General features: G+C 39.9%; 1 protein-coding gene across 1 annotated transcript; it reads right to left on the bottom strand.

Annotated features, from left to right (window-relative positions):
• Positions 1–3049: 3049 nt before the first annotated feature.
• LOC121711699 (sterile alpha motif domain-containing protein 9-like) lies at positions 3050–10362 on the bottom strand. Its single transcript, XM_042095517.1, has 3 exons — positions 10282–10362; positions 9902–10005; positions 3050–4570 (listed from the first exon to the last, which is right to left on the bottom strand). Exons 2-3 carry the CDS (start codon positions 9903–9905, stop codon positions 3171–3173), a joined length of 1404 nt encoding a protein of 467 aa, XP_041951451.1. The 5' UTR covers positions 9906–10005; positions 10282–10362; the 3' UTR covers positions 3050–3170.
• Between the last annotated feature and the right edge of the window lie 15544 nt (positions 10363–25906).

Raw genomic sequence — 25906 nt, 5'->3', positions numbered from 1 at the left:
AATCTTCTCCAATCCTTTTCCATTGCCCAAGAAAAAATGTGTGTAAATTCTTCTTTTTCTTGCAGGAATGTCCTTCTTTTTGTCAAAGTAGCAGGTTGTAAGAATTTTGACGGCAGACAGCACAAATTCATATTTTTTCTCCTTGTCTTCTTCACTGTCATGGTCTTCAGGCCAGAACAGGAGTGTGAGTAAGAAGAGAGCATTTGGTTGACAATTCCGTTTGTCCTTGGGAAACTTCTGGCTGAGATCTTGAAGCTCTTTAAGAGAGGCCAATGCTTTAGACTGAGTTGAGAGACAACTAAGAGTTATGTTAGATGCTATGTAGTTGACAAGATCCATTTGATCCATCTTTTCCCTCAGTAGTTTGTACAAATATATGAGGTCCTCCAGAACTTTGACCTTATCTTTTCTTTTGGAATCAGTCAAAATGGAGAAGATGTTGGTCATGTTTCCTCCACCAAGTTGGTATATTTTCATGCGTGTCATGGCAGGAGTTGGAATGTCTGATCCAGACTCAGAATAAGCATTGTGCACACTGAAATATTCCCCAAACTCTACTGACTTTCTCACCAACCACTTCTTAGGATGCTTTATTTGATCCTCAGTCTCCTCCTCGTCTGCACTTGGGTCTGTCTGAAAATAGCTTAGGTCCTCTGATATCCACTCCAGAGATGTCTGAATGATTTTATAAAGGTCTTTAAGTTTGCTGTGAAAATCCTCCCATGGCTTCTTCACTTTGTCAGGAATGTGGTCAGTGAGCAAATATTTCACACATTCTGTTTTGTTAGTGAACACAGATGAAGTGGAAAATAGCTGCAATAAGCGACATCCTACTTCAGCTGCTGCAAAAAATCCTGCATTGCTCATAGATTCAGCATCTGCAATGGCTGCCCTCTGACACTCCTGAAAGCTATCCATGGCTTTGATAGCAGTTCTGACCGCATCTGCTATTCTTTCTGCTGTTTTATTCTCTTTCTTTAGTCCTGACACCTTTTTGTAGAACCATTTCCTGTACACTTGGCCTTTGGTGTTAAGAATAAATGGGTTGTTTGGCAATTTCTTGCCAGCCAGTTCAGCCCAACATTCTGCCTCTTCAAATTTCTCCTGGCTGTAATTCAGTCGAGCCAGATGTTGAGCAAATAGAGGATCCTTGTCAAAACGCTTGTAAGCCTCTTTGAGGAGATTAACTGCCGTCTCTGGACTTTCTGTATCTCTCACATGCTCAATAAGGGGGGAGAAGAAACTGTCCTCCTCGTCTCCTTTGCTGATCCTATCACGCCTCATGAACAATGCTCGCAGACACTTGACATAGTCTTCCCTCCCAAACCTGTGCTCATACAAGACATCATCATTGAGAAGCTCCAGAGCCAATTCACTCTCCTGCTTCTCCTGACATAAGAGCTGCTTCAGTATTTCTTTTGCAACTAAGGGGTGAATGATTCTGATGGATTTAATGTATGTTCTTTCATCTCTCAGGTGTATAAAAACCAGTCTGCCAGGCTCAGTTAGTGCCTCCTCAAAAGCATGCTGGCGAAACTCTTCCTTGACATCACCCTGGAGTAACTGGAACTTTTCAAGGTGTAGAGAGAGAGTAAGTCGAGCTTCACAATGGGACTGGGAGAGGAAAGAGTTCTGCACATAGGTGTTCAGCAGTGCCACATAATGGATGAGACGAGTGACGACATGGTCATGGTCAATGTCCTGAAGCAAATGTTCCACAAACTTTTGCACATACTCAGAAATCTTCTGATGATCAAATCCTTCACTCATGAGAACAAATGTTAAGATAAACTCTGGGTTGTATTGTTTTTCAAGCATTTTCCTTTTACCAGAAAACTGCTTCTTTTCTTCCTTTGATAGCTTGTGGGTCACCTGCACATTATAAAATGGGGACTCCTTGCACTTTTTCTCTGGATTGTAGGATCGTCTACAGCTCAGGACAATGAAGCACAGTGTTCCTTGTGTAATTTTCTGTCTGGTAATAGCATTCTCCAACTCATTCTTTAAGTCACCCAAAAAATCATCATCACAGTCTTCTACAAGCAGAAGGACTGGCACACATTTTTGGATACCAGTTTCCTCATATGTCCGAAGCCGATATGCATGTTCAGACACTATGACAGCAGAATATGATGGTTTAACAACTGCGCATCTGAGCTTTTTCCGGTTGTTCCACAAGACTAGTCGGGAAACAGTGCTGCCCCCGCTGCCTGGGTGATGAAATATGTTGAAGCTGTGAATATGCAACTGGTCTGCACTGTTTTTAAGGCAGTCACTGAGGAGATTTGAGATCACCTGGTAAGCATCCCTTTGAATGACCTCCCCAACATGCCTCTTCTCTGCCAGCCAGAAATTCATCCAGTTCACTTTTCCACCATGGTAGAAGTGTTGTTCAATGTTTTCTTTTTCAGCTTCGATGACATCTTCTCTGGTTTCATCACAGTGGTCCATGTAAAGAATCTCTAGTGAATACATCCTCTCCTCCTCTCGACTCTCAAGAAGACACTCCCCTTTCGCATAAGTGGGTAGATGCTTTGTGGTTCGAGAAGCAACAGACTGGATGCGCTGAAGTGTTGCATTAACATGGCTTATTTTCATCCCGACAACACTTGAATGGTTCACCATGCTTTCGTTGCAAAAACTCTGCGCAAAACTCTGCCACTTCTCAAAGTTATCCTCAGATTCTGATATGCAGATGATGTCTTCGTGACCACCCATGTCAGAGAAGAATTCACTGTAGGTGTGCAGGAGAGGTTTCTCGACTGGAGAAGTAAGAAGGAAGATCAATGTGAAGGTGCCTTTGGGCAGGATCTGTTTGCAGATCAGTGATGCACATTCCTTGAGTTGAGTCTTTTTAGTTTTGAACCATGTCATGTCATCACACTGCTCCTTTCCTTTGAAATCATTGCGACCATTGCAGAAGATCCAGCTGGTTTGTTCAAACAAATGCATTTTCTTTTGAAATTCCTCAGAGGTCAAGCTACTTGATATTATGTAGTCGTGCATGAAATGCAAGTTTGCAGCATGATGTTTCAGGTATTCCTGACAGAGTCCAGACAAATTGGAGTCAGGATCAAAATCAAAGACACAGAAGATCCTCATATTCAGTAAAAAGTCAATGCTGCTCAAGTGTTCACTGCAGAATTTGTTTGTAACCAGGATGAACCATTCTAGAACCATTCTGAACACTTCTCAAGATATGTCTTCCCACCTGTAACAAGCATTGTCAGTTTCCTCCCCAGGTCCGGGCAGGCTTCTGGCATGGTGACACACTCACGGTTCTCTACAGCTTCTCTTTGTGCATCCCGAGTAGAGACCCGCTGGTAAAAGTCATTTTGGTTATCCACTGGCCTGGTTGTAGCACCCACCCTACAAAAGATAGCGTCCTTCTCATGTATGACTTTGTTGGACTTCTCATTAAAGTTTGGCAGGCGAACAGTATAAACTCTGTTCCTCACAATGCTTATTAAAGGTACAATGTCAACTTCCACAACATACTTCTTCTCATCTGTACATATGCCAGTGACCTCAATGAACTCTGGCGGCCGTATGCATTGCCTTACATCTTCAGCATCAAAACGAGAGTAACATCTCTCTATGTGATCTAGAGCGTCAACATAAATGTCTTTGTCTAACACTGGTATGCCAATAATTTCACCATGAATGTAGCCTGTGTCCTCCCTACTATCCATAACTCCAAAATGGATTGTGCCATTGGATCTGATGTTCATGCAACCAGTACCAAATTTGAGAACTTCTCTAGCAAACTTTGCCTGTAATCTAGGGCGGTCTAATTTGGCAGCAATGGCAAATGACTTGTACTCATGACAGGGAGAAATAAGATCAGAAATGCCAGATTCAGGCTGAAGGACATTGGAACTGATATATGTGAAATGAATGCCCCCTTTCCCAAATGGTCTGGGTTTACAGTCCTTCTTTGTGAATGGCATGACCACGGTCTCCTTTACAGGATTTGTTTTGCGTTCTGCACTATCCTTACTGCTCAAGGTCTCATTGGCAACAGGGGGACATTGCTGCATTGTTTTGCTTACATTCTTCTGACTATCCAAGATCTTTTTGCTAACCACAGATGGACCTTGTGCCTCCTCAGGAGGAGTTTGGTCTGGCAGTGGTTCTTCTGCAGCTTTCTGGCTTCCTGTGGTTTTATTAGCAGTGATAGGATGTTGGCATATTGGTGTTTTATCATCTTTGTGACTACCTAAGATCTTTTCGCCAACCATAGATGGGTTTTCTGTCTCTTTTCCAATTTGTGGCTCCTTCAGACCCTCTGAGATTTCTTTTGTTGTGAGTTGTTGCTGTTTTCCTTTAACCGTTTGAGTTTTCTTAATTAATTGTTTGAGCTGATCTCTGTTACTGAGGATCAAAAAAGCTTGCCCCGATTTCATTCCTGTTTTGTTTATGAGATAGTCTTCAGTTATGTCACGGAGGACTGGTCCATCCACTTCCTCATCACAGAGCTTGCTAACGTACTTCTCTTTAACTCCTATGCCACGTAGCCAGGAGCTCACTTGATCCTCTGTCCATTTCTCAATGGGCAACTTGATTATATCTAAGAAAAGACAGAAAATGAAAATGATAATACAAATAAAAACAGAATATGAACTATCATTTGTACCAGTTATTTTCCCATATTAAAAGGATACATTCTAGCCACCACTGATTCACTTTAGGACTTTTAAAGGGTCCTAAGTAGGGTTTCCCGAAAGCTTTGTGAGCCTAGAAGTTCATAAAGTCCCTCTTATGGATATTTCACCATTTCATTGTCAAAGCGCAAAGACAATGTGAAAACACTCACAGATGTATGTGCAGCGGCACCGGAACGAGTTTGAAAGTGGGGGTGCAAAAAAAAAAAAAAAAGCTGGTTTAGGGCTGGGTTCCCCGAGACAATTTTGAAAATTCCAGAGGCCAACTATTCATGCACGTTTTCACGTGGGATATTACGATATAACGTAGTCTAATAATAATTGTAAAAATAGTCTAACAAAAACTGTCATAATGTTAGGTGCTGTGTAGTGATTTCGGGTGGTTTCATTCAAACTGATTGGACTGCAAGTAGCGTCTTTTTACGCACTGATATTGACAGACACAGACACAGCAGCATAACCTGAATTTCCATTCAAGGAATAAAGGAGGTAGTCTATAACCTACAATAATAATGATCACAATATCCATTTTCTGTCCTGTGCACGCAGCCAAGCCTTGTCAATGACTGTGATGAAAAGATCTGCACGTAACCTACTTGCTACATTTTGAAGGTTAAGGCGTAAAAGGTCCCCCAATGTGAGCCTTGAATTGAATGCCATGCAGGATTTTGTTAGGATCTCAAAACCGGATTATGAACATTCTTTGCCATATAGAAACACACAATAGCGTTGGATTATAAACATGCTTTGCCACAAAAACAGAGAAAAACGTGGGGTAAGTCGAGCTATATGAAGTTATTATTTTGCTGTCACTTTGTCTGTTTTATAACCCAGAAGGATGTACTTGGTATCAAATGATAGCTCTGTGTCTCCTCTTTCATCTGACATACGTGTCATATCTATCCGATGACAGGTCCGCGAGTAATTCAAATGAGAGTAATGGGTGTGCAGTTGGTTTTTGTACATGACGTTATTATTTTGCAGTCACTTCGTCTGTTTTCATAAGCCAGAAGGATCGATATACATGGTACCAATGGATAGCCATGTGTCTCCTCTTTCATCTGATATGCTTGCCATATCTATGCGTTCACGGGTTTGCGAGTAATTCAAACGAGAGTAATGGGTGCGCAGGTGAACGCAGAGACTGTAAATATGATGCAATTTGATTTAATTTCATGATTTTTTTTAATCTTCATACTTTAACGTACAGACAAGTGCGTGATCTCGTTGGAAAGCCCCACTTCTGCTCTGTCACGCAATAAAGGCTTCTCGCTATGAACAGTTGCGGAGTAGGCCTAATGTAACAGAGAAGAAAGGGTGTGTTTTTTGACGCACTTTGCGTCAATCGGCTTCGAAAGAGTTAAAATCTCACGTATCCCCTGGAGTGCCTTCACGTACCCCCAGGGTTACGCGTACCCCCATTTGGGAACCACTGCTCTAATCAATGCGGTGCCGTGTCGGTGTTGTGGTCAACAACTGCCCTTTTTTTTTTTTTTACTCCCGAAAAGTGGGGTTCGCACCCCCTGCACCGGTGCTTCCGGCGCGCTTGAAGCTAGCCGACCTGGAGGGACGCAGTAAGCGCCAAAACATCAGTATTATTGGCCTACCTAAGTCAGAGGTCACGACCAACCACATTCTTTTCCCAACTACTTGTGGATGTCTTCTGTTGATACCACAGACAACCAGTTTGGCTTCAAGGCTAAACATGGCACTGACCTATGTATCTATGCCCTGAAGGAAGTGGTAGAAAAGGATAGCAGACAGAATTCTTCAGTTTTAATTTGTTTTATTGATGCATCAAAGGCTTTTGATCGAGTCAGTCATTTTAAGTTGTTCACTAAGCTCAGTCAAAGAGGTGTGCCCAATAGCATAATTAGGATCCTGGCATATAGGGATGTAACGATTACCGGTATAATGATAAACCATGATAAAAATGTTGACGATTACCGTTTTCTTTTGAAATATCATAATTATCACGGTTGATTACCACGGTGTTGAAACCGTGTGTTTAATCCTTCCCAGCTTCATCCGAGCCTGCTTTTGACATACAGTAGGCCTGGTACAATGAAGCAAAATTGGTACCCTACTGATTCTGTTGTTTAATTGATGATTTTAACTGCGATTCGGATTAGGCTACACCTGATTTTAAAAGGCGGAACATTTTCACCGCAAAACGTGCACTGTATCATTTAGCCACTCTGCGTCTTTTTATGTTCGCGTCCACATGAAATCCATTCCACTCACGTTATCAGAAGAATACAGTAGCATAAAGTTTTATTTCGAACACTTACTTTGGTCTCACTCAGGGTAGGAATTTCACGGCGGCCACGTCATTGCCCCTTGCGTTGGCCGTGATGTTCCTTTGAAAATCAGAGGTTTACAGGCCACGGTGGCCTTGGTGCTCTTCTTTCAATATTCTGTTTTGCGTCCTACTAATAGCGATTTTTATTTAGCCTATGGCCTGTCAAAATAATCTTAGCATTCACAGCGCAAATTAATTTAGTCTTTTACGCAGTGGAGAAAGTGACAGCGCAAGAAAGAAAGTGCGTCTAAATTCACCCATTCTTCTCAGTTGAACTACTCGCGAAGTAGCCTACTCATCACACAGACATCACAAGTATCACATGAAAGAGCTTTTTCTCAGCTTTTAAACGATGTTAGCAGCGAATTGCTGTGGTGAACAGTTCGCGAGAAAAGTAAATAATATAATTAAATTTAATCATAAATTCTACTGAAGGTTTTCGTCCATCTCCCTACCAATTCCTCTCGGTGCAATACTTCACGAACCTTTCATTTAACACATGACAAACCATATATCAGAATAAACAGCAGACCTTACCGAACACAAAAGTGTAAAGCAGTCCCCTGTACAGTTAGCCGTTCCAGGTTCCAGAGTAATCCAGTTTTGAATTTGCAGTAAATTTCGACATGCATGGATGTCTCCAAATTTGGGCTTTACGTTTTACGATGTGTTTAAATTGTTCCACATGATTTCATAACGGGCCAAATACAAAATAAATGTTACAAATATCGCCTAGATATCGGTAAATCAGAGGACAGCTGACTAAGAGTTTGTGAAAGTAGATCACAAAATGCTAAGCATGCATCTAGGCTATTTGAGTTTCTTAAAGCTGAACTGTGCTTAAATTGTTCAATACATGCTTTCATAACAGGCCAAATATAAAATAAATGTTAAATATAGCCTAGATATCTGTAAATATTAGATGATCAGATGATTTGCAGTTCTATGTAATATGTCATGCTTCATGTTTTTGTAATGTTTCATACAGTGATGCAGGTCTACTGCAGTGAATAGGCTATACAACTTTGATAATTTTTATAGCCTATGTGGCCTTTGTGCCCTCCACCAAATATGCCCAACTGAAGGCCAAGTGGCTTTGCCCCCAGAATGGTGAAATTCCAAGCCTGGTCTCACTCATTGGAACCAAATAACAGTAAGCGATAAGCACATAGCCAATTAAACATGAAAAACTGAACGGGACACTTTTTGAAACTATTTCAGCTTGTGTAGGACTATCAGTGCTTTCTGAACATATTGAACACACTTTTAAAAATACCGTGATAATACCGAAAACGTGATAATTTTGGTCACTATAACCGTGAGGTTAAATTTTCATACCGTTACATCCCTACATATTGGTATGCTATCCAGATATGACGAACCCCATTGCCCACGCCAATTGGTTGATTTGACCATGCAGGTCAAGTGGGGGAATGTAGTCTCTACACCATTTGGCGTGGGTAATGGGGTTCGTCAGGGGGGTTTACTCTCACCCGACCTTTTTAATATTTATATGAATGATCTATCTGACCAACTAAGAGCCAGTAACACAGGATGCATGGTTGGCAACACCCTGATAAACCACCTTATGTATGCTGATGATTTTGTGATCTTTTCTCCTACTAGCAGTGCTGGGTTTCAAGAAATGGCAAACATATGTACCGAGTATGGTGTCAAATTTGATGTTAAATCCAATAGTAAAAAGAGTGTTGTTCTGATCTGCAAAACAAAAGGGGACAGGGATTTAATCGTTCCATCTTTTCACCTGGCAGGGCATAAAACGAAATATCTAGGACACATCATCACAGACCAAATGTGTGATGATGATATCAATTGGCAGCGCCGCATGTTATATGCACAAGCTAACATGCAGGTAATAGGAAATTCCACTGGCGTTTAGATAAACTTAAAATAAGCCTGTTTAAAGCATATTGTACTCCTCTATACCCTGCCACTTATGGACCAAGTTTAAAAAGTCAAGCATCCAGAAGCTCCAGATTGCCTATAATGATGGGTTGCGTATACTGCTTAAAAAACCCAGGTGGAGCAGTGCAAGTGAATTATTTTGTAGGGTAGGAGTCAACACATTCCATGCACTGTTGAGAAACCTAATGTACAAATGAATTTGCAGATTGAATGGTTCATGTAACCTTATCATTATGCTGTTGTCAAATCCTGGTCTTAGTACTGTGCGATACCAGTTATCCATGTGGAAACACTGGTATAATTGCCTTTTTTAATTGTCCTGTTGTTGTCTTGGTGTGTGTACTGTTGTTGGTATTAGTACTGCATGTGTATTTATTGGACCATGAGTCTGGAAATAAAAGTTGATTGATTGATTGATTGATTGATTGTCACTTGTCATCAACTTTGACTCCCACCAACTGTAGCTAGTTAGCATAGTTAACATTGTTAGCATAGTTAGCATCGTTAGCATTTTTAGCAAAACTGCTAGAAAACATTAGCTAAGTTATCTTTTTTAAACCGTCTCATTGTTAGTACCTTGAAATCCCACAAATAAATCATACAAAAAAAAGAACAAAATGAAACCTAGGTATGATTTATTATGGTTCAGTGAGTATTATGAAACATATTCAAGCTGGTCTATTGTTAGTCGATGGTTATGGTCATTTCTCCAGGATATTTAGGGAGTTAAGTGGTCTATGAGTTTTTTTTTTTTTTTTATTATTAGGCCTATTTGTAAAGTGGTCCTCATTAGTTTGACAACGTTAGGAAAAAACGAATTAATAACTTAGGGAAACAGTGGTAGACGATTTTTCACAATTTTCAATTAGGAATTATCAACTGAGTAATCGATTATAAAAGTAATCGTTGGTTGAAACCCTATTCCTGACTCTCTAGTGGTGTTTTGTCAAACAACCACCATACACCAAATAAAAACATGTAAACTGAAATGCCACACTCTAATACTTGCCCATTCTGTAGAACACAATAATCCAAGCAGTTGCTAGGAGGCCATCTTACAGTAAGTCTCAATATACTGTACTGTTAGTCTTCTTCAAGGACCCTTTTCAGCACCTAGGTGGGGTGTTAACACAAATGTATGTTAAGTGCCTGCTTACCATTTACATGCACTGTATGACATGGCAGTCATTTCTAATATTTAAATGTCATATGTTTTTCCTTGCATAATTTGTTAATTGAATGCCATATTATCCTAACTTAATTAACAACAAACAATAACCAAATATTTAATCTTATTTATATATAATATATATACATATATATATTATGCATGATTCATATTGTTTTGTGAATCATGACAGTGTCATCACTGATATAACTCACACCTACCTAAGCATGAATGGTGAGTGATGGGAGAATATAAGGGATGGTAAAACTACTCCCGTCTTGGACTCCAAATCACTGCGTCACATAACATACAGTGTAATCAACAACATACATTATACACAACATATCTTATACATGTGACAGGATATAGTGTTTTTATCCCATAGTGGAGTGATAAGACCCAGAGGATTCCAGTGCAGGCTATCTGCACCTACTCCCTTCCCACAGAGAACCTGTTGCAGGCTACCCTCCACAGCTTACTCAGGTAATATAGGGCGGGGTTGTAGCTAGGCAGATAATAGAAAAATCATGAAAATAGTGATACAAGCACCAAATTTGGGACAGTTGTTCTCTAGGGTATACTATAAAAATTCCCCGATTGGCCACTCAAAAATCCAAAAGGGCTGCCATATTTCAAAATAGCTGCCAAAAATTGACCTGACTAAATGGTTGCAAATGCATATACTGGCTCAATTTCACCAACTGTAACAGACAGATGAGGATCCAAGGATTCCAACAGAACCTCATTTTTGAAAACTGGGCATACAAGTGAAAAGTTAGGCTACATGCATTACAGTAACACAACATCCAGCCAAAAGGCATGTTTGCTGAATGCAGTGCCCCCTAGAGGTCAAAGGGCACCAAATTGTATGTGCGTCCTCACAATGAATTCACCAGTCCACGTACCAAGTTTGGCTTTGATACATGAAAGTGTTCCTGAGATATGACTTTCCTGTTTGGTGGCATTGTAGCCACCTTTTTTTTCTTTCACTCATACATTTGTGTGGAATCACCAGAGGTGGAAAAAGTACAAAAATATTGTACTCAAGTAAAAGTACCAATACTTTGATGAAATATTACTCAAGTACAAGTTAAAATACCGATCTGAAAATGTACTCAAGTAAAAGTAAAAAGTAGTTCGGTTACAAGCCCGAAATCCTAAACAGTAGGCCACGGCTGCCCCTAATAATTCCTCATGTGCTCGGCACAGCAATGCCCTCTCAATAGTGCTACGGAGGTGACATGACTGCCAACTGCGCGCAGCCAATGTGTGTATGAAACATCATCACATAGCATTACGGCACAGTGTTCATGAGGAATGTAGGAAGTACTGCCAGGGGGATAAATACCACCCATAGTGTTCTATTTATTTACAAATGTACATACTGTAATTACACTTATACAGTATAGCTTATTCTACTGCTCTTCATACTATCCATCCTGCACATACACTTTCGCTGCTGGAGACGCACCCCGTTCACTTCACATGGGCTTACGTCATCCGTTGCCGAACTGAATTGTGGGTCCGTTGCGTCGTGTTGCTCCTGTCGCTCGCATTGAGAAGTCCAGCTGTTGCTGCACCGATAGACGGCACCGGCCAATCAAGCCAAACGACGGACGGCACCAGCCAATCAAATTACGGTTATACTTCAAGTCATTTGCATAGCTACCGTCGGGAACACCCACTGGCATGCGTTGACGGAACGCAACTGTGTGTAGAAGCCCTTATTCCTAATACTCTAATAATGTTACGGTATCTGCACTACAATGGTACTGTACATACTATACATACTATATGGTTCATACTAAATATCCATATTTATTCTGTTTTTCTCATAATATATTCTGTTAATACACTGCATACTGTATATCTTTATCGTTATATTGTTACTGCTACTACATTACACATATCTGTACATGTTTTTCATACATTGTTCATATCACATAGCCATATTTATTCTGCTCTTATGAAGTAACTGCTAATACACTGCACCTACAGTATTTATGTCTAATTCATATTCTAAACCACCTTCTGTAAACCAACTGCATACTCTACACTGCACTATATTTCTTGTCCTGCCTATGCACCATCTGTCTATACTTATATATCACATTGCACTTTAGCTTTGTACTTGTACTCTGCACAATGACAATAAAGTTGAATCTAATCTAATCTAATCTACTGTAATCTAAAAAATGACCCAGGACAGAGCCTTATGTATCATAAAACGTTTGGCGGGTTGGCATGTGATAATTTAGAACCCTGGTTACCACACACACACACACACACACACACACACATACACACACACATACGCATTCAGAGATATAAAGTAACTAAGTAAAAAAATACTTAAGAACAGTACTTAAGTATGAATGGGGAGTATGTGTACTTTACTTGAGTTTTTATTTTTCTTCTTACTTTTACTCCACTACATTTTCATTAGCAGCATTAAATCAACACCAAAGCACTTTTCCTCTGTTGCACACATGCTATTTGTTTATCCAGCACCGGCTTTGGAAATAACGGTGTCCACAGACAAGGTAGAATATGTTGCATGATTTTATGAAAGTATGATGTATTGCGACATCAGAAGCAAGTCAAAATTGTAGTTTTTTATGTCTCATCCCATCGAACTACAGATCCACCACCCGATCTGGCAAACTTGCATAGTGCAGTTATAGCCGATAAAGGGTCGCGAAGCAAATGCAGAAGCGTTGTTCACCCTGTTACAAGTTGATGAACCACTGAAAGATTTTGGAAACATTATTTTAAGATACAAAAAAACTCTTTGGTGTTGCTTTAATTAAGTAGGCTAAAATTATATGCAAATGAAAACAAAAGCCAGTTTTCATTCAGCATGTTAGATATTTGCCACTCCAGGATTTTCACTACAGGACACAGCAATGAATAAAGACATAGTGACAGAGTTTAGGCCTAGCTAATATAGCTAAGACATAGCACACTAAGGCATATGTAGGCTGTTGTAAGGAGCTGAATTAAATTAAAATTCTAACTGCTTGCTTTTTTCATTAATAGCACTTTCATTTAGGCTTTCAAAGTGTGCTTATGGAATGTGATGCAGCTGCTTTTCTAAACATGCTGGATAAACTTCATTATAGCTTATAAAAGGAAGCAGCGGTGAAAAATGAATGGCAGCCTTGTTCAGGCTTCGAAGACATTGTGTATGAAGTGTATACGCACCCAGTTTTAAGGTGAACTTAATAGCCTATCCAAAATTCTGATTGCTTTCTTTTTCATGAAAAGCATAGCAAAGGGACCCCATTTATCCACCTCTTATTAGAGTTTATTCACCTCCCAAAAAAGTTTTTTTTACCAATTGCTACTTTTAACATTCAAAAATTACTTAGTATTATCCACATTCACTATATGTACACTCTAGGAACCATTTAAAGGGACACCAGGCAACGTTTTCGTGTTAATTACTCATCTTCGTAAGTCGGTATATGGTTAAATAACTCATTACAGGCCCCAGCTGTGGCGCAACTGGCTGGGGCACCTGCACCGTACGCCGGCGACCCGGGTTCGATTCCCGCCCCGTGGTCCTTTCCGGATCCCACCCCTGATCTCTCTCCCATTCGCTTCCTGTCACTCTCCACTGTCCTATCATTAAAGGCATAAAAAGCCCAAATATAAATATATATATAAATAAAAGACTCATTACAGGGCGAATGAAGACTCTCTCGCCCGCCCCTACTGCCTGTAGGAAGAATATCCCGCTTGCAATATCCCGCTTGCATCCACAGCACAGAGGCAGGCTAACATAACGCTAGCGATTGTTGCAAACGCGTGTATATCCCGCGGCGAAGAAGCAGCGAAAACCCTTGACGGAAGATGCGAAGAAAAGGAAAAGAGCTTCAGACCGAGCGAGGGGGTGTTTTGTAGAGAAAAAGCATCAGGCTTGCCTGGTGTCCCTTTAATACCACTGGTATTGTTATAAACATTGGACATCACCATCATCAAACACGTTCTAAATGCCCTATTTAAAAATCCAATACCTACATGGCGCAGTCCACCTCACTGTGATCACAGAAATAATAGTTTACCCACCTCTTATTTTACCACATCCCTGCTAATACCCTAATTTTAAATGTATCAAAATAAACTACAAAATACAGTAACCATATTATGTATCAAAATAAAATACTGTATTTTACTATGGAACACCCTGCCTCTGTACATCAAGCAGGCGAGTTCAGTAAATTTTTTAAAAAAGATCTGAAAACATACCTGTAAAGGAAAGCTTTTAGTTAACTCATCTTATACTGTAGACTACTTTTTCAGATTATTCTACATCTGCGCAGCCAGCCAGAAACAGATGGGCTCCCCCTATTAAGTCAGGTTCTGCTCAAGGTTTCTTCCTGGAATATGGGAGTTTTTCCTTGCCACAGTTGCCATATGGCGTGCTTATGGGGGGTAAAGGGTTAAGGCTGCCAGTCTTATGACATGTTATTTTTCTATATTTTTGATATGTTGCTGAGTGGATCATAAACGGCCCCAGCAATGAAGAAAAGTGATTGATAATGACTGACTGACTATTATTGTGTTACATGCTTCAAATGTAAAGTACTTTGAGCTGCATTCTGTGTATGAAAGGTGCTATACAAATAAAGCTTATTATTATTATTATTATTATATTATGTATTTGGAAAATACTCAAAATACGTTTTTCAAGGGAGCATGGAAGCACTTTGCAAATCAGCTTTTTTTTATCTCAAACATTTAGCCTATAAAACCATATAGTAAAAAAAAATTATACAAATTGGCCACTGTGATACCAAATAGTATACCGTATGCAAATTCATGTAGTGTGATCATAAAAAAGAATCATTCAGTAATTTACATTTACATTTAGCCATTTAGTTGATGCTTATCCAAAGTGACCAACAGAGCTTTCAATTAAGCACATTATAATCAATAGGCCAAAATCATAATTGTGTATCTGTGCCGAGGTTCCTAATTCAAGTCCAGTGCAGAACTGAATAAGAAAATCACAAGGCTATGTATCTTGAATTTCCAGTATGTGAGAAACTTTATATGCCTAAATATCTCCAACCTCGAATATGTAGCTAATAAGGAAATAGAATTGTTATTTAGACCAGGTGACCTTCTCCCCACTGTGGAATGCAGAAAGGGAAGCTACAAGGAAGGGAATTCAAACACACTCAGCACCTTACCATCTATTGATGTCATTGTGGTTCATTGAGAATGTTTGTATGTGTTTATGTGAAAGTATGTGTGTGTGTGTATGTAGACGTGATTGTCTCTGTGTGTGTGTGTGTTTGTGTGTGTGTGTTTGAGTAGGCTATGTGTATGTGTGTGTGTGTACTATGTGTATGTGTATGTGTATGTGTATGTGTATGTGTATGTGTACATGTAAATTTGTGCAAGTGCGGTGTGTGTGTGTGTGTACATATGTGTTTGTGTGAAGGTGTGTGCATATATGTGTGTGTGTGTGTGTGGATGTGTGTGTTTGTGTGTGTGTGTTTGAGTAGGCTATGTGTATGTGTATGTGTACTATGTGTATGTGTGTGTGTACATGTAAATTTGTGCAAGTGCGGTGTGTGTGTGTGTGTGTGTGTATGTGTGTGTGTACGTGTGTGTTTGTCTGTGTGAAGGTGTGTGCATATATGTGTGTGTGTGTGTGTGTGTGTGTATGTGTGAGTGAAAGAAAGATGACTGCAATGCCACAAAACAGGAAGATCATCTCAACAACACTTTCATGTATCAAAACCAAACTTGGTATGTGAACTGGTGGTGGATTCATTGTGAAGACACATACAATACATTGCATTCAGCGAACATGCCTTTTGGCTTTTGGATGCTGTTTTACTGCATGTAGCCTCACTTTTCACTCGTATGCCCGATTTCCAAAAATGAGATACTGTTGGGATCTTTGGATCCTCCCCTTTCTGTTACCTTTGGTTAAATTGAGCCAGTACATGCATTTCTATGAGAAAAAACATTTAATTGGAACAATTTTTGACAGCCATTTTGAAATATGGCCGCCATCTTGGATTTTCCAGTGGCCAATCGGACAAATAAGTATATAAGTATATATACTCTTTTGATCCCGTGAGGGAAATTTGGTCTCTGCATTTATCCCAATCCGTGAATTAATGAAACACACTCAGTACACAGTGAGGTGAAGCACACACTAATCCCGGCGCAGTGAGCTGCCTGCAACAACACACACACACACAGGAGCTTTGTGGCCAGTTATACCAGTAATACTTCATAATTCATTTCCTACCTGTGCCTTGCCCTTCGAAGCCTAGAGGCTATTTTCAATGTAATCTCACTACCTTACTTTTAAACTCTTATCTGGTCTTATGGCAGCTTTTATCTCAAGGAAAAATCATTTGAGTTCCATGAATATTCAACAGAAAAGAACATGTGTGCATTTGCAGGGTTAAGAGGCACCCCGTTCTTCATACAGGCATCTTCACTTGAGCTTTAACTTTTATACAACATATGAATGTCTCTTGGCAAGTTGAGCCCAGCTTAAACTTGATCTCTGTAAGTTATTAATTAAAGGTCTAGTGCCAATACACCACAATAATAGATATATTAGGAATGGGAAAAATATGGAGGTTGGATGTTTGGTAAAAATATAAGGATTGTCAACATACAGAAGGTAAAACTCTTGAAAATGTTACTTCAAAAGTTATAGCAAGGCTAGGTTACTGTCATATCACAAAACCACTCACCTGAGATGTCAGAACACACTATTTTCTTCATGTATGCCTAACACGATAGGCTCCAATTCTCAATAGCAAAAAAGCACCCTTTCTTTTCGAAGATGGAGCAGAAGACTGAAACGGCTGACAAACCTTTCATTGTGAATTCACTACACAAAGCATTGTCGAAGAATCAAAACTGAAAAAAAAGAAAGTGACGTACTATGACGTATTATGACTTGCTGCAACCTGTGAGGGAGGCTTAAAGGACCAGTATGTAGGAAATAATGTAAAATAAACTGTAACCATTCCAAAAACTAGATGTACCGCATAGCGGTACAAAATATGACCGCCGCTCAGTCCTGTACATCCGTTCCGCGAAAATAAATCACACTTCAATTTGTCTCCATATTTTACTCCATCCCCCACTCTTGAAACTTTTGAGTATGCTTGTTTGGCATGCCTGAGTGTGTGTGTGCGGCTGCACAGAAAGTAGCCTACTGGTGCTGAAAAGGTGAATAGATTGTAGAATAGCCAAAGAAGATGTAGCATTGTTATAAAACCTTTAAAATCTCTAAACAATCACAAGTAGGGCAGTTCATCACAGTTCATCCATTGCAACTGGATTGATGAAAGGTCACTTACACCTGTAGGCTACATTGTATTTGGGAAAAGCAAAAGGTATCAGCATAATTGTATTTATTTATTTATTTATTTATTTATTTATTTATTTATAAATAAACAAAAATATCTCTGTCAGTTCCATGCCGTTTTCAACAGCTATCAAAAACAAAGGTCATTTTTGGATGGATGGATTTTTTGTGAATGTTTCTTCTTCTACATAAGATTTTAGTCATCTTTAGTTCATGTAATACTTTATTGTCAATGCACAAATAATTAAGTAACAGTAAATTAAGTAACAGTAGTCTGAAACGTTATTGTTAATGCACAAATTAAGTAACAGTAGTCTGAAACGAAATGCTGTTTTACATCTAACCAGTGGTGCAAATAACTGACATGTCCAAATAGGCCTTGATGAAATGCGTCGCTAGACTGTTCATACACATTTTAACGGGCCAAAGTTGAAGAGCTGTTGTCCGTTATTGTTCGTGCAAATATAGGCTGATTCATGTTCCCTTGCATTGTGTATCTGAGGTCCATGGCTAGTCTGGCTTTCACCAGACCAAGCTCAATCTTTTAAGAAATCAAAAAATAAATAGCGGGCAGATCAGGCTGGGTTCACCCAGCCTAGTCCATAGGCACCCGATATTGTTTAATTTTCCGATTGAGATATCCACGCTCTGGCTATTCTAAATGCAAAAATGCATCAGGGAGTTATGACAAAACTGTAACTAACAAACTAGATCCTAATAGAAAGCTGTTAGCTTCCCTAAGCTACAGGTAGGCTTAAGGTAGGCCTATTTACAACAAAAATTGTCAATAAGCTATGCTGGCGACACAAATAAAATCTCCTTTGGAAACCAATGGCTTACGCCTTACAGTATCAAGCGGACTGCCATATCGTGGCGAAAAGTTGTAATAAAATTCACGCAGCTCCATAAGTCAAGGAAAGTGCGAATGAAGTAGCCACTTCTAAATGGGACCCACTACACAGTAGCTTAAGGTGTGTTGCTAAAGCAGCCATAATGAAATGAAGGTGTCATTGTTTGGATACTTCACACACACATGCTTTTTAATTTTACTTTTTAATTTCATCAAAGCACATCGATTCCCCTCTCACACCCTGCACGCACTTAAAACAAATAAACAGGCGTCTCAGTCTCATGCATGTATAGGCAAAACTGTATCAGACTGGTGTAACTTTGGTAAATCTTCCATTGCACAGAATGATTTTTGTAGCACGTGTAACAAATGACAGTCGAAAGATACAATTACAGTGCTGTTATCAATTTGCTTGGTATAACCGCATTTATAGTTTTCTACAAATGCAATCAATCAAATTGGCCTCCATCACTCAACCAACGCTAAAGGTAACATTACCTAGGTCCTTATTGATATTATAAGATTAACGTACCTGCAGTAAAAACCAAGCATGTCCGATAAACATCCTCAGATTTATTTCGGCTTCAAGAAGAAATGGGAATTACATTTCATGTGAACATTGTCCTATCCTTATTAGACGTTCTCTGCGGTAAACAGTCCTTGTAGGAAGCGTCCATTGTTTTTCCAACCCACTTTTAACTTCCAACAAAATTACGTCTCACTGCAACGATGCGCCATCTAGTGGACAAACGACTACTTATCGCCAATACTGGAAATGCAGCCATGATGATGATGATGAATATTTATTTTGTCTTTCTTTTAATCCTACTGAATTTGTAATTATGTATCGGCTGTTCTAATACCGATAGTATGTGGGTGCCTGTGTGTGTGTGCATGTGTATATGTGTGCACTGCCATCTACAGGCCAATGAGTGTACAGTCACTAAATGTACACATACCCTAACCCTAGGAGTGGCCCCCGGGGACGAAACGAAATTTCTCCGTAAAAGTCTAGTGGGGCTACATACCCACCAAATTTCATGTGCCCCGGTGGTTCGGTGTCCCGGGTATCGTTGACCAAAAATTCAGGAAGTAGATGACGGGAAAAAAAAAAAAACTTTGACAATCCCTATATGACCGCTTTGCTAGCTTTGCTAGCTTCGCTAGCTTCGCTAATGATCACCATATGTTGTCATAGAGTAAAGAAACACGATGAATTGAAGTAATGGCTTATTTGACAACATTACTCTAACCCGTAAAACTCCGTAAAACCCATGAAAAAAAAAGAGTTACGGGGCGGAATTTGGAATTTTCGTTTATGTTTTGAACGATTAATTCTAGAATAGCATATTAATAATGGGCTGGCGTGTCCTCCTATTTGTGTTGCCAAATTAGCAAAGGCCAACTGTCAACTTGCTGTCAATTGTAGTCATGAACGCCTACGAGAGGCAGGCAAATTTCCAAAATTAAAACAAGAAACAAATTAAGTGGACAACGGAGGAGCTTCCTGAGATGGTAACGTCTTCGCCAAACGAAGAATATCAAGACTGACGCAGAGCTGGCCATATTTCTCAGGTAGCCTAGGCTAAACTTCATCTGCATCGCTAACTTCAGCTAAATATGTTACGTTGGTTAGAGAGGTATTTTTTGTTTTCACTGTTTCCATAATGTGTAGCTGGGTCATGGTTGGAGTTAAAGCAGCTGGTCAACTAATGTTAGCTAAGTCTTCATTACATCTGGCAACCCAGAAGAGGCTCGTGTCTGGTAGTCTTGAGAACGTTCACCAGTGTTTTGATTTTGGCCTACATAACGTTCGGTTACAATCCTACAAATCGCACCTTTAAAGGCACAGAACACAATGATAAACTGCAAGGTCAATAGGCTAGTCCACAAACAAACTAGATGACCTCTCTGCAACCTTGACTCGGGGAGTCGCGGTGTCCGAAACATGCGTTAGCTTAGTGCTTCTTACTGATATATTTCTAATTTAACGGCACCAACAATCAAAAAATCCAGTGGAAACTAGATGGCAGAAGTGTGTAGGCCAATCGGCCCACCATTTTTTCTCCTTCGCCACCTACAGATGTTTGACAGGTATGATATTTCGAAACGCCATGTTATTTCTCATAGACATTCGACGCCCGGAAGTTGGGTGGACACGGCTGTTTCGGAGGCGGGACTTATTCCGGACAGGTATACCCAATTACTTCAACCTATTCTTGCACTGATATAGTTTTTATATAACTTGTCTACATTATTCTCAGTGTTTTTATATTTATATAGATCTATCTATCTATCTACTGTACCTATCTATCTATCTATCTATTTATTTTTACCTTGTGTTTAGTCTTTAAAACAATAAAAAAAATACAAGACCATGGAAAGATCCCTGATAAGGATTGCCATGTGGTTCTTGATGATCCCCAATCACACCCAATCATATTATTGAATTGATCAGATCCTTTAGTCAGCGACACAGCACCATGCAGACAATATGGTATTTATGAGATTACTTTTTTGTTACAGCAACTCCATCGAAAGATAAACAAGGGTAGTTCATATACATCTCTTATTAACATTCTTGACAGCTGTCATAAATACATAGACCTATTTCCCAATGTGAACAGTCTTTTCCTCCTAAAAGGATGGCTTCATATCACTGAAGCCTACCTATAGGTGTCTAAAGGCATATGTGTGTATAAAACTATTTGAACTATGGGATACATTGATACAGTACTAAACATGGGCCTGTGTAATCACAGAAGTGGTGAAGATTACAAAATACAGGTGGTAATGTCATGTCACTATGTACTTGGGGCACATTTTAGTTATTTTGAAAAAGGAAAAGGGAATCAATATTTTCACGTGACTGAGCTATGACTAGGCAGCGCAATGCTGCTATCTAGTGGCAGCAAGGCGCTTTTCTGTATTTGAGAAAGCAAAGTTGCTATGTATGACACTCATCAGACAGACATTAGTACAACAACTCTTTCCTCACAAACATTCACACTCATGAAAAGCTCAGTATAGGAACAAAGAATCTATCAATGACATTTAGATGAAACCAAACATTCTCCTCCTCATCTGCACTTGGGTCTGTCAGAAAACAGCTTCTGTCCTCTGATATCTACCCAGAGCTTTCTGAATCATGTTATGGATGGAGGCCTTTAAGTTTGCTAAAATCCTCCCATGACCTCTTCATTTCCCCTCTAATCAGAATCAGAATCAGCTTTATTGGCCAGGTTTGCGTAAACAAACAAGGAATTTGACTCCGGTTAATCTTTGCTCTCAAAGTACAACACTCACTTTACATAAGAATAAAAAATAAAAAACATAAAATAATAAAAACAGAACAGTAAGAATAGAATGAAGGCCAGTAGAATATGGCTATGTATAAGTATAAGTATACAGTATGTACATTTGCAAATAAATAGAACACTATGGGTGGGATAGGGTAGTGCTATTGTCCATGGGAGTGCGGCTGGGATGTCCGCCTCCCATGTTGTTGCCATGGTCGTTGACACCTCAACAGGCACAGGCAAGATGCAATATACAATTGAAAGAGGGTGGGAATAGTGCAATATCAGTATAGACTGAGATTTAAGATTAAATAAAAATATAATGCAAGGCAGTTCAGTGCAATGATCATGTATTAATAACAATATTGTAACTGTAAGATTGAAGTACACATGAGGTAGATGAGCAGAAAAGTGTTGATTGACTTCAGTGTAAGGGTGGGGGCTATTTCTACCCAAAGGAATCCACATTGGACATGTGTCGTTCTGATGGCGAGGGGCGTGGTGGGTGGGGGCGACTTCTCCTAAAGTCCACTGTCATTTCCAGTCTTGGGGTTAAGCTCCAGGTGGTTTTGACTGCACCACTGGACTAGCTGTTCCACCTCCTGTCTCTAAGCAGACTCATCACCATCCTGGATCAAAACAATGATGGTGGTGTCATCTGCAAACTTCAGGAGTTTTACAGACGGGCTCTTTGAGGTGCAGTCATTAGTGTAGAGGGAGAAGAGCAGTGGGGAGAGGACACACCCCTGTGGGGCGCCTGTACTGATGGACTGGGTTTTGGATGAGATGCTCCCCATGCTGCTGCTTGTCAGTCAGAAAGCTGATGATCCACTGACAGGTCGAGGCAGGCACTGAGAACTGGGTGAGCTTCTGATGTAGGAGTTCAGGCATGATGGTGTTGCGCACCGAGCTGAAGTCCACAAACAGGATCCTGGCGTCCGTTGTCTGTTTTCTTAGAAAACACTGATAAAGTGGGGGAAAGCTGCATTAGGCAACATCTTGAATTTCCCCTGGGGATCAATAAAGTATCTATCTATCTATCTATCTATCTATCTATCTATCTATCTATCTATCTCAATAGTCACTATAACAGCTGAATAACATTCTGAATTGCTTATGGAGTCAGTGTCTTCAATGGCAGCTTTCTGACACTCCTGAAAGCTATCCATGGCTTGTGTGTGTGTGTGTGTTCGCGCATGCAAGTGCATGTTTTGTTGCAGCAAAACCAGGAGAGGGATGGGAAAGTTATACAATAAAAAATTCATTTTTGATTGAGTATCTTTAAAGTTTAACATCCATATGATAACATTTTTAAGAGCTGGCTTCATATCACTATATTTTATACAAATACTTCTGTCTGTTCAGCACAGAAGGTGTCTGTTGGTGTCTGCTGACTGGAGGCATTTCCAAACCAAAGGAAGCTTAATGTTCATCAGAAGGATAACTATTGCGTCATATCAGGTCACATTGTGGGTTAGCAACCTCAAGTTTTCCTGTTTTCTAACACTTAGATTCACACCTCTGAGTAAAAAAACAGCAATTGAGAGAGTGAACGGGAGAGTTAAGGAGTTATCCTCTGATGTACATGTGTGTGTGTGTGTGTGTGTGTGTGTGTGTGTGTGTGTGCGTGTGTGTGAGTGTGTGTTGCACTAATCCACATCACTGCATGTATGTATGTACTGGAGCCTATTCTCACCACTTTTCTGTCTAAATATTTTTGTGTGTCTCTCTCTCTCTCTTTGTGTGTGTGTGTGTGTGTGTGTGTGTGTGTGTGTGTGTGTGTGTGTGTGTGTGTGTGTGTGTGTGTGTGTGTGTGTGTGTGTGTGTGTGTGTGTGTGTATGTATGTGAGAGAGAGAGGTTAGCTGCTCTAGTTCCTAGAAGGATGCTGAGGTCATCTGCCACCTTCAGCAGAATCTGGAGAGTATAAAAGACAGGAACAGCAGTCAGCCCATAATGACGTGCACTTATCAGTACTCACACTCTCTCTCTCTCTCTCTCTCTCTCTCTCTCTCTCTCTCTCACACACACACACACACGCACTATTTAAACACTCTCTCATACAAGGCAAGGTAAAGCAATGCAAATTCAAATAGAGAACATTCAACATATAGAGGCAATTCAATATACTTTACACAAATAAAAACAAAAGGAATAGCCGATGGAAAAGACAAAGACATACGGTAAATATAATTAAGATGAAGTAAATACAAGAACAAAAGTCCCCACTATTCAGCCCCTCCAGTCCTCAGCCCATGATGACTCGATCACACAAATGTTTCAGTCAAAGCTTGCCAGTGTTTCCCAAGGTTTGGGGAGTGCAGTGGAGGGTAGTTAGCTTGCTTGTTACAGTAATGTTAGATAGTTGGCTCGCATTTCAGATGTGTCTTGGGGTTACAATAAGCTTTCTACAGTGTGTTTTACTCTCTAGCGTTCACAAAATCCAAGCATAAAAAAGCCAAACAAACGAAGTTTATCTGTAAATACGGCCATTTCTAATAGACTCATATAAGTACATCTGCACACACACACACACAGACTCACACAGAAGCAGTCAGACACACACAGAGACTCATATAAGTACATCTGCATACACACACACACACGCACACATAGAGAGAGATGTACAGATAGCAGATAGTTCCTTATCTTATGGTTTTATCTGTGCCATATCCGTACTGTTTTTCCACTCAGAGGTGTGAATCTAAGTGTCAGTAAACAGGACACCCTGAGGTTGTCAACCCACAACATGACCTAATAATTAGTATAACTTAAGGATTATGTGGACATTATAATATTAAATGTTGACACTTCAAAGATTTATGCAGTACTCCATAGGTTTGCCATCACTATCTCTGTTTCACTATGTTTCACTTTCACAACACACACACACACACAAACACACACACACACACACACAGGAATGCGTGCACACACACAAACCAATATTTCCACCGGCTGTGCCTTAATGTGATAACTGAGTCAAGTGATTGCATGGACCATGGTTGTTTATCATGTTGTCATTCAGAGACATTACTGTAAAAGACAAGCAAGATTTCACTTCAATCGGAACAAAGACTAATAGCCAATCAGAACAAAGACTAATAGCCAATCAGAACAGCCAATCAGAACAAAGACTAATAGCCAATCAGAACAAAGACTAATAGCCAATCAGAACAGCCAATCAGAACAAAGACTAATAGCCAATCAGAACAATGACTAATAGCCTCTCTTACTCCCCCTTTCTTGCCCTCTCTCAGTCTTTCCATTTTAAACTCCACCCATGTCTGATATGTCACACCTGAGACCTCTGATTGGCCATCTAAGGTGAGAACATGTGAGATGGAGTGATTAATAGCACACACACCCAATGAGGTCAAGGCCATTCTGCATCAGCACAGCATGGAGATCTCCTCAGCATTTCAGCTGCTTGGTAAGTGACACCTCTCTCTCTCTCTGTGTGTGAGTGAGTGAGTGAGTGAGTGAGTGAGTGTGTGTGTGTGTCGCAAAGTTGAGTGCCAAATTGAGCGGATGCCCGCGATAAAAGTGCATAACATTTTTTGATGTGCCTGTGTCAGACCCTTTTGGTTACATTCTTAAAATGCCACTCCGAGCGCTATGAGAACCCTCTGACAGCATTTCAAGTAAGGAAGAGCACGGTTTAGGCTACAAAGGCTAAAAATAAAGTAAAGTAACTGATCATACTTGTAAAATGTTTTGCTTGCATAAAAGGAGAGTCATTAAGCATAAACTGCTCACAAAGTAGTTTGTGGCAAAGTGGTTATCACAGAACAAAGACCTCTTTTATTCTTACTATTCATACTCTTTTATTTCTTAAAAAAAGAGCCTTTCATTAGGAAACTCGATAATAAGGCTCATTCAAATACATAATGCCCCACCTTGATTAGAACCTTGTTATGGGAGAACATTTTTACATTGTGTTAAAAATGACTATCGGCCAATATATCTGTTATCAGTTTTTGAAAAACTCGAAATCGGTATCAGCCTTCAAAATCCCATATTCGTCAGGCTCTATAGAAGATGGAGACAAATTGACACACACACATACATACTGTACAGGCATGCACACACACACGCATCCACATGCACAGACAGACAGACAAGCACGCACGTACTCACACAGGCACACACGGACGCATGCATACAAACGCAGATACAAGCATGCACAAAAGTTGCAAGAGTAGGGGATGGAGTAGGAGATGGAGACAAATTGACAAGCTTGATTTATTTTCGCGGAGAAGATGTACAGGACTGAGTGGCGGTCATATTTTGTACTTCTATGCGGTACATCTATTTTATTTAGAAGGACAACACAATGTGGTTT

The sequence above is a fragment of the Alosa sapidissima genome, chromosome 6 (genome assembly GCF_018492685.1).
Source record: "Alosa sapidissima isolate fAloSap1 chromosome 6, fAloSap1.pri, whole genome shotgun sequence".
Lineage (NCBI taxonomy): Eukaryota > Metazoa > Chordata > Actinopteri > Clupeiformes > Clupeidae > Alosa > Alosa sapidissima.
The sequence above is the reverse complement of the archived record's forward strand: the minus strand, read 5'-3'. Positions and strand labels throughout refer to the sequence as shown.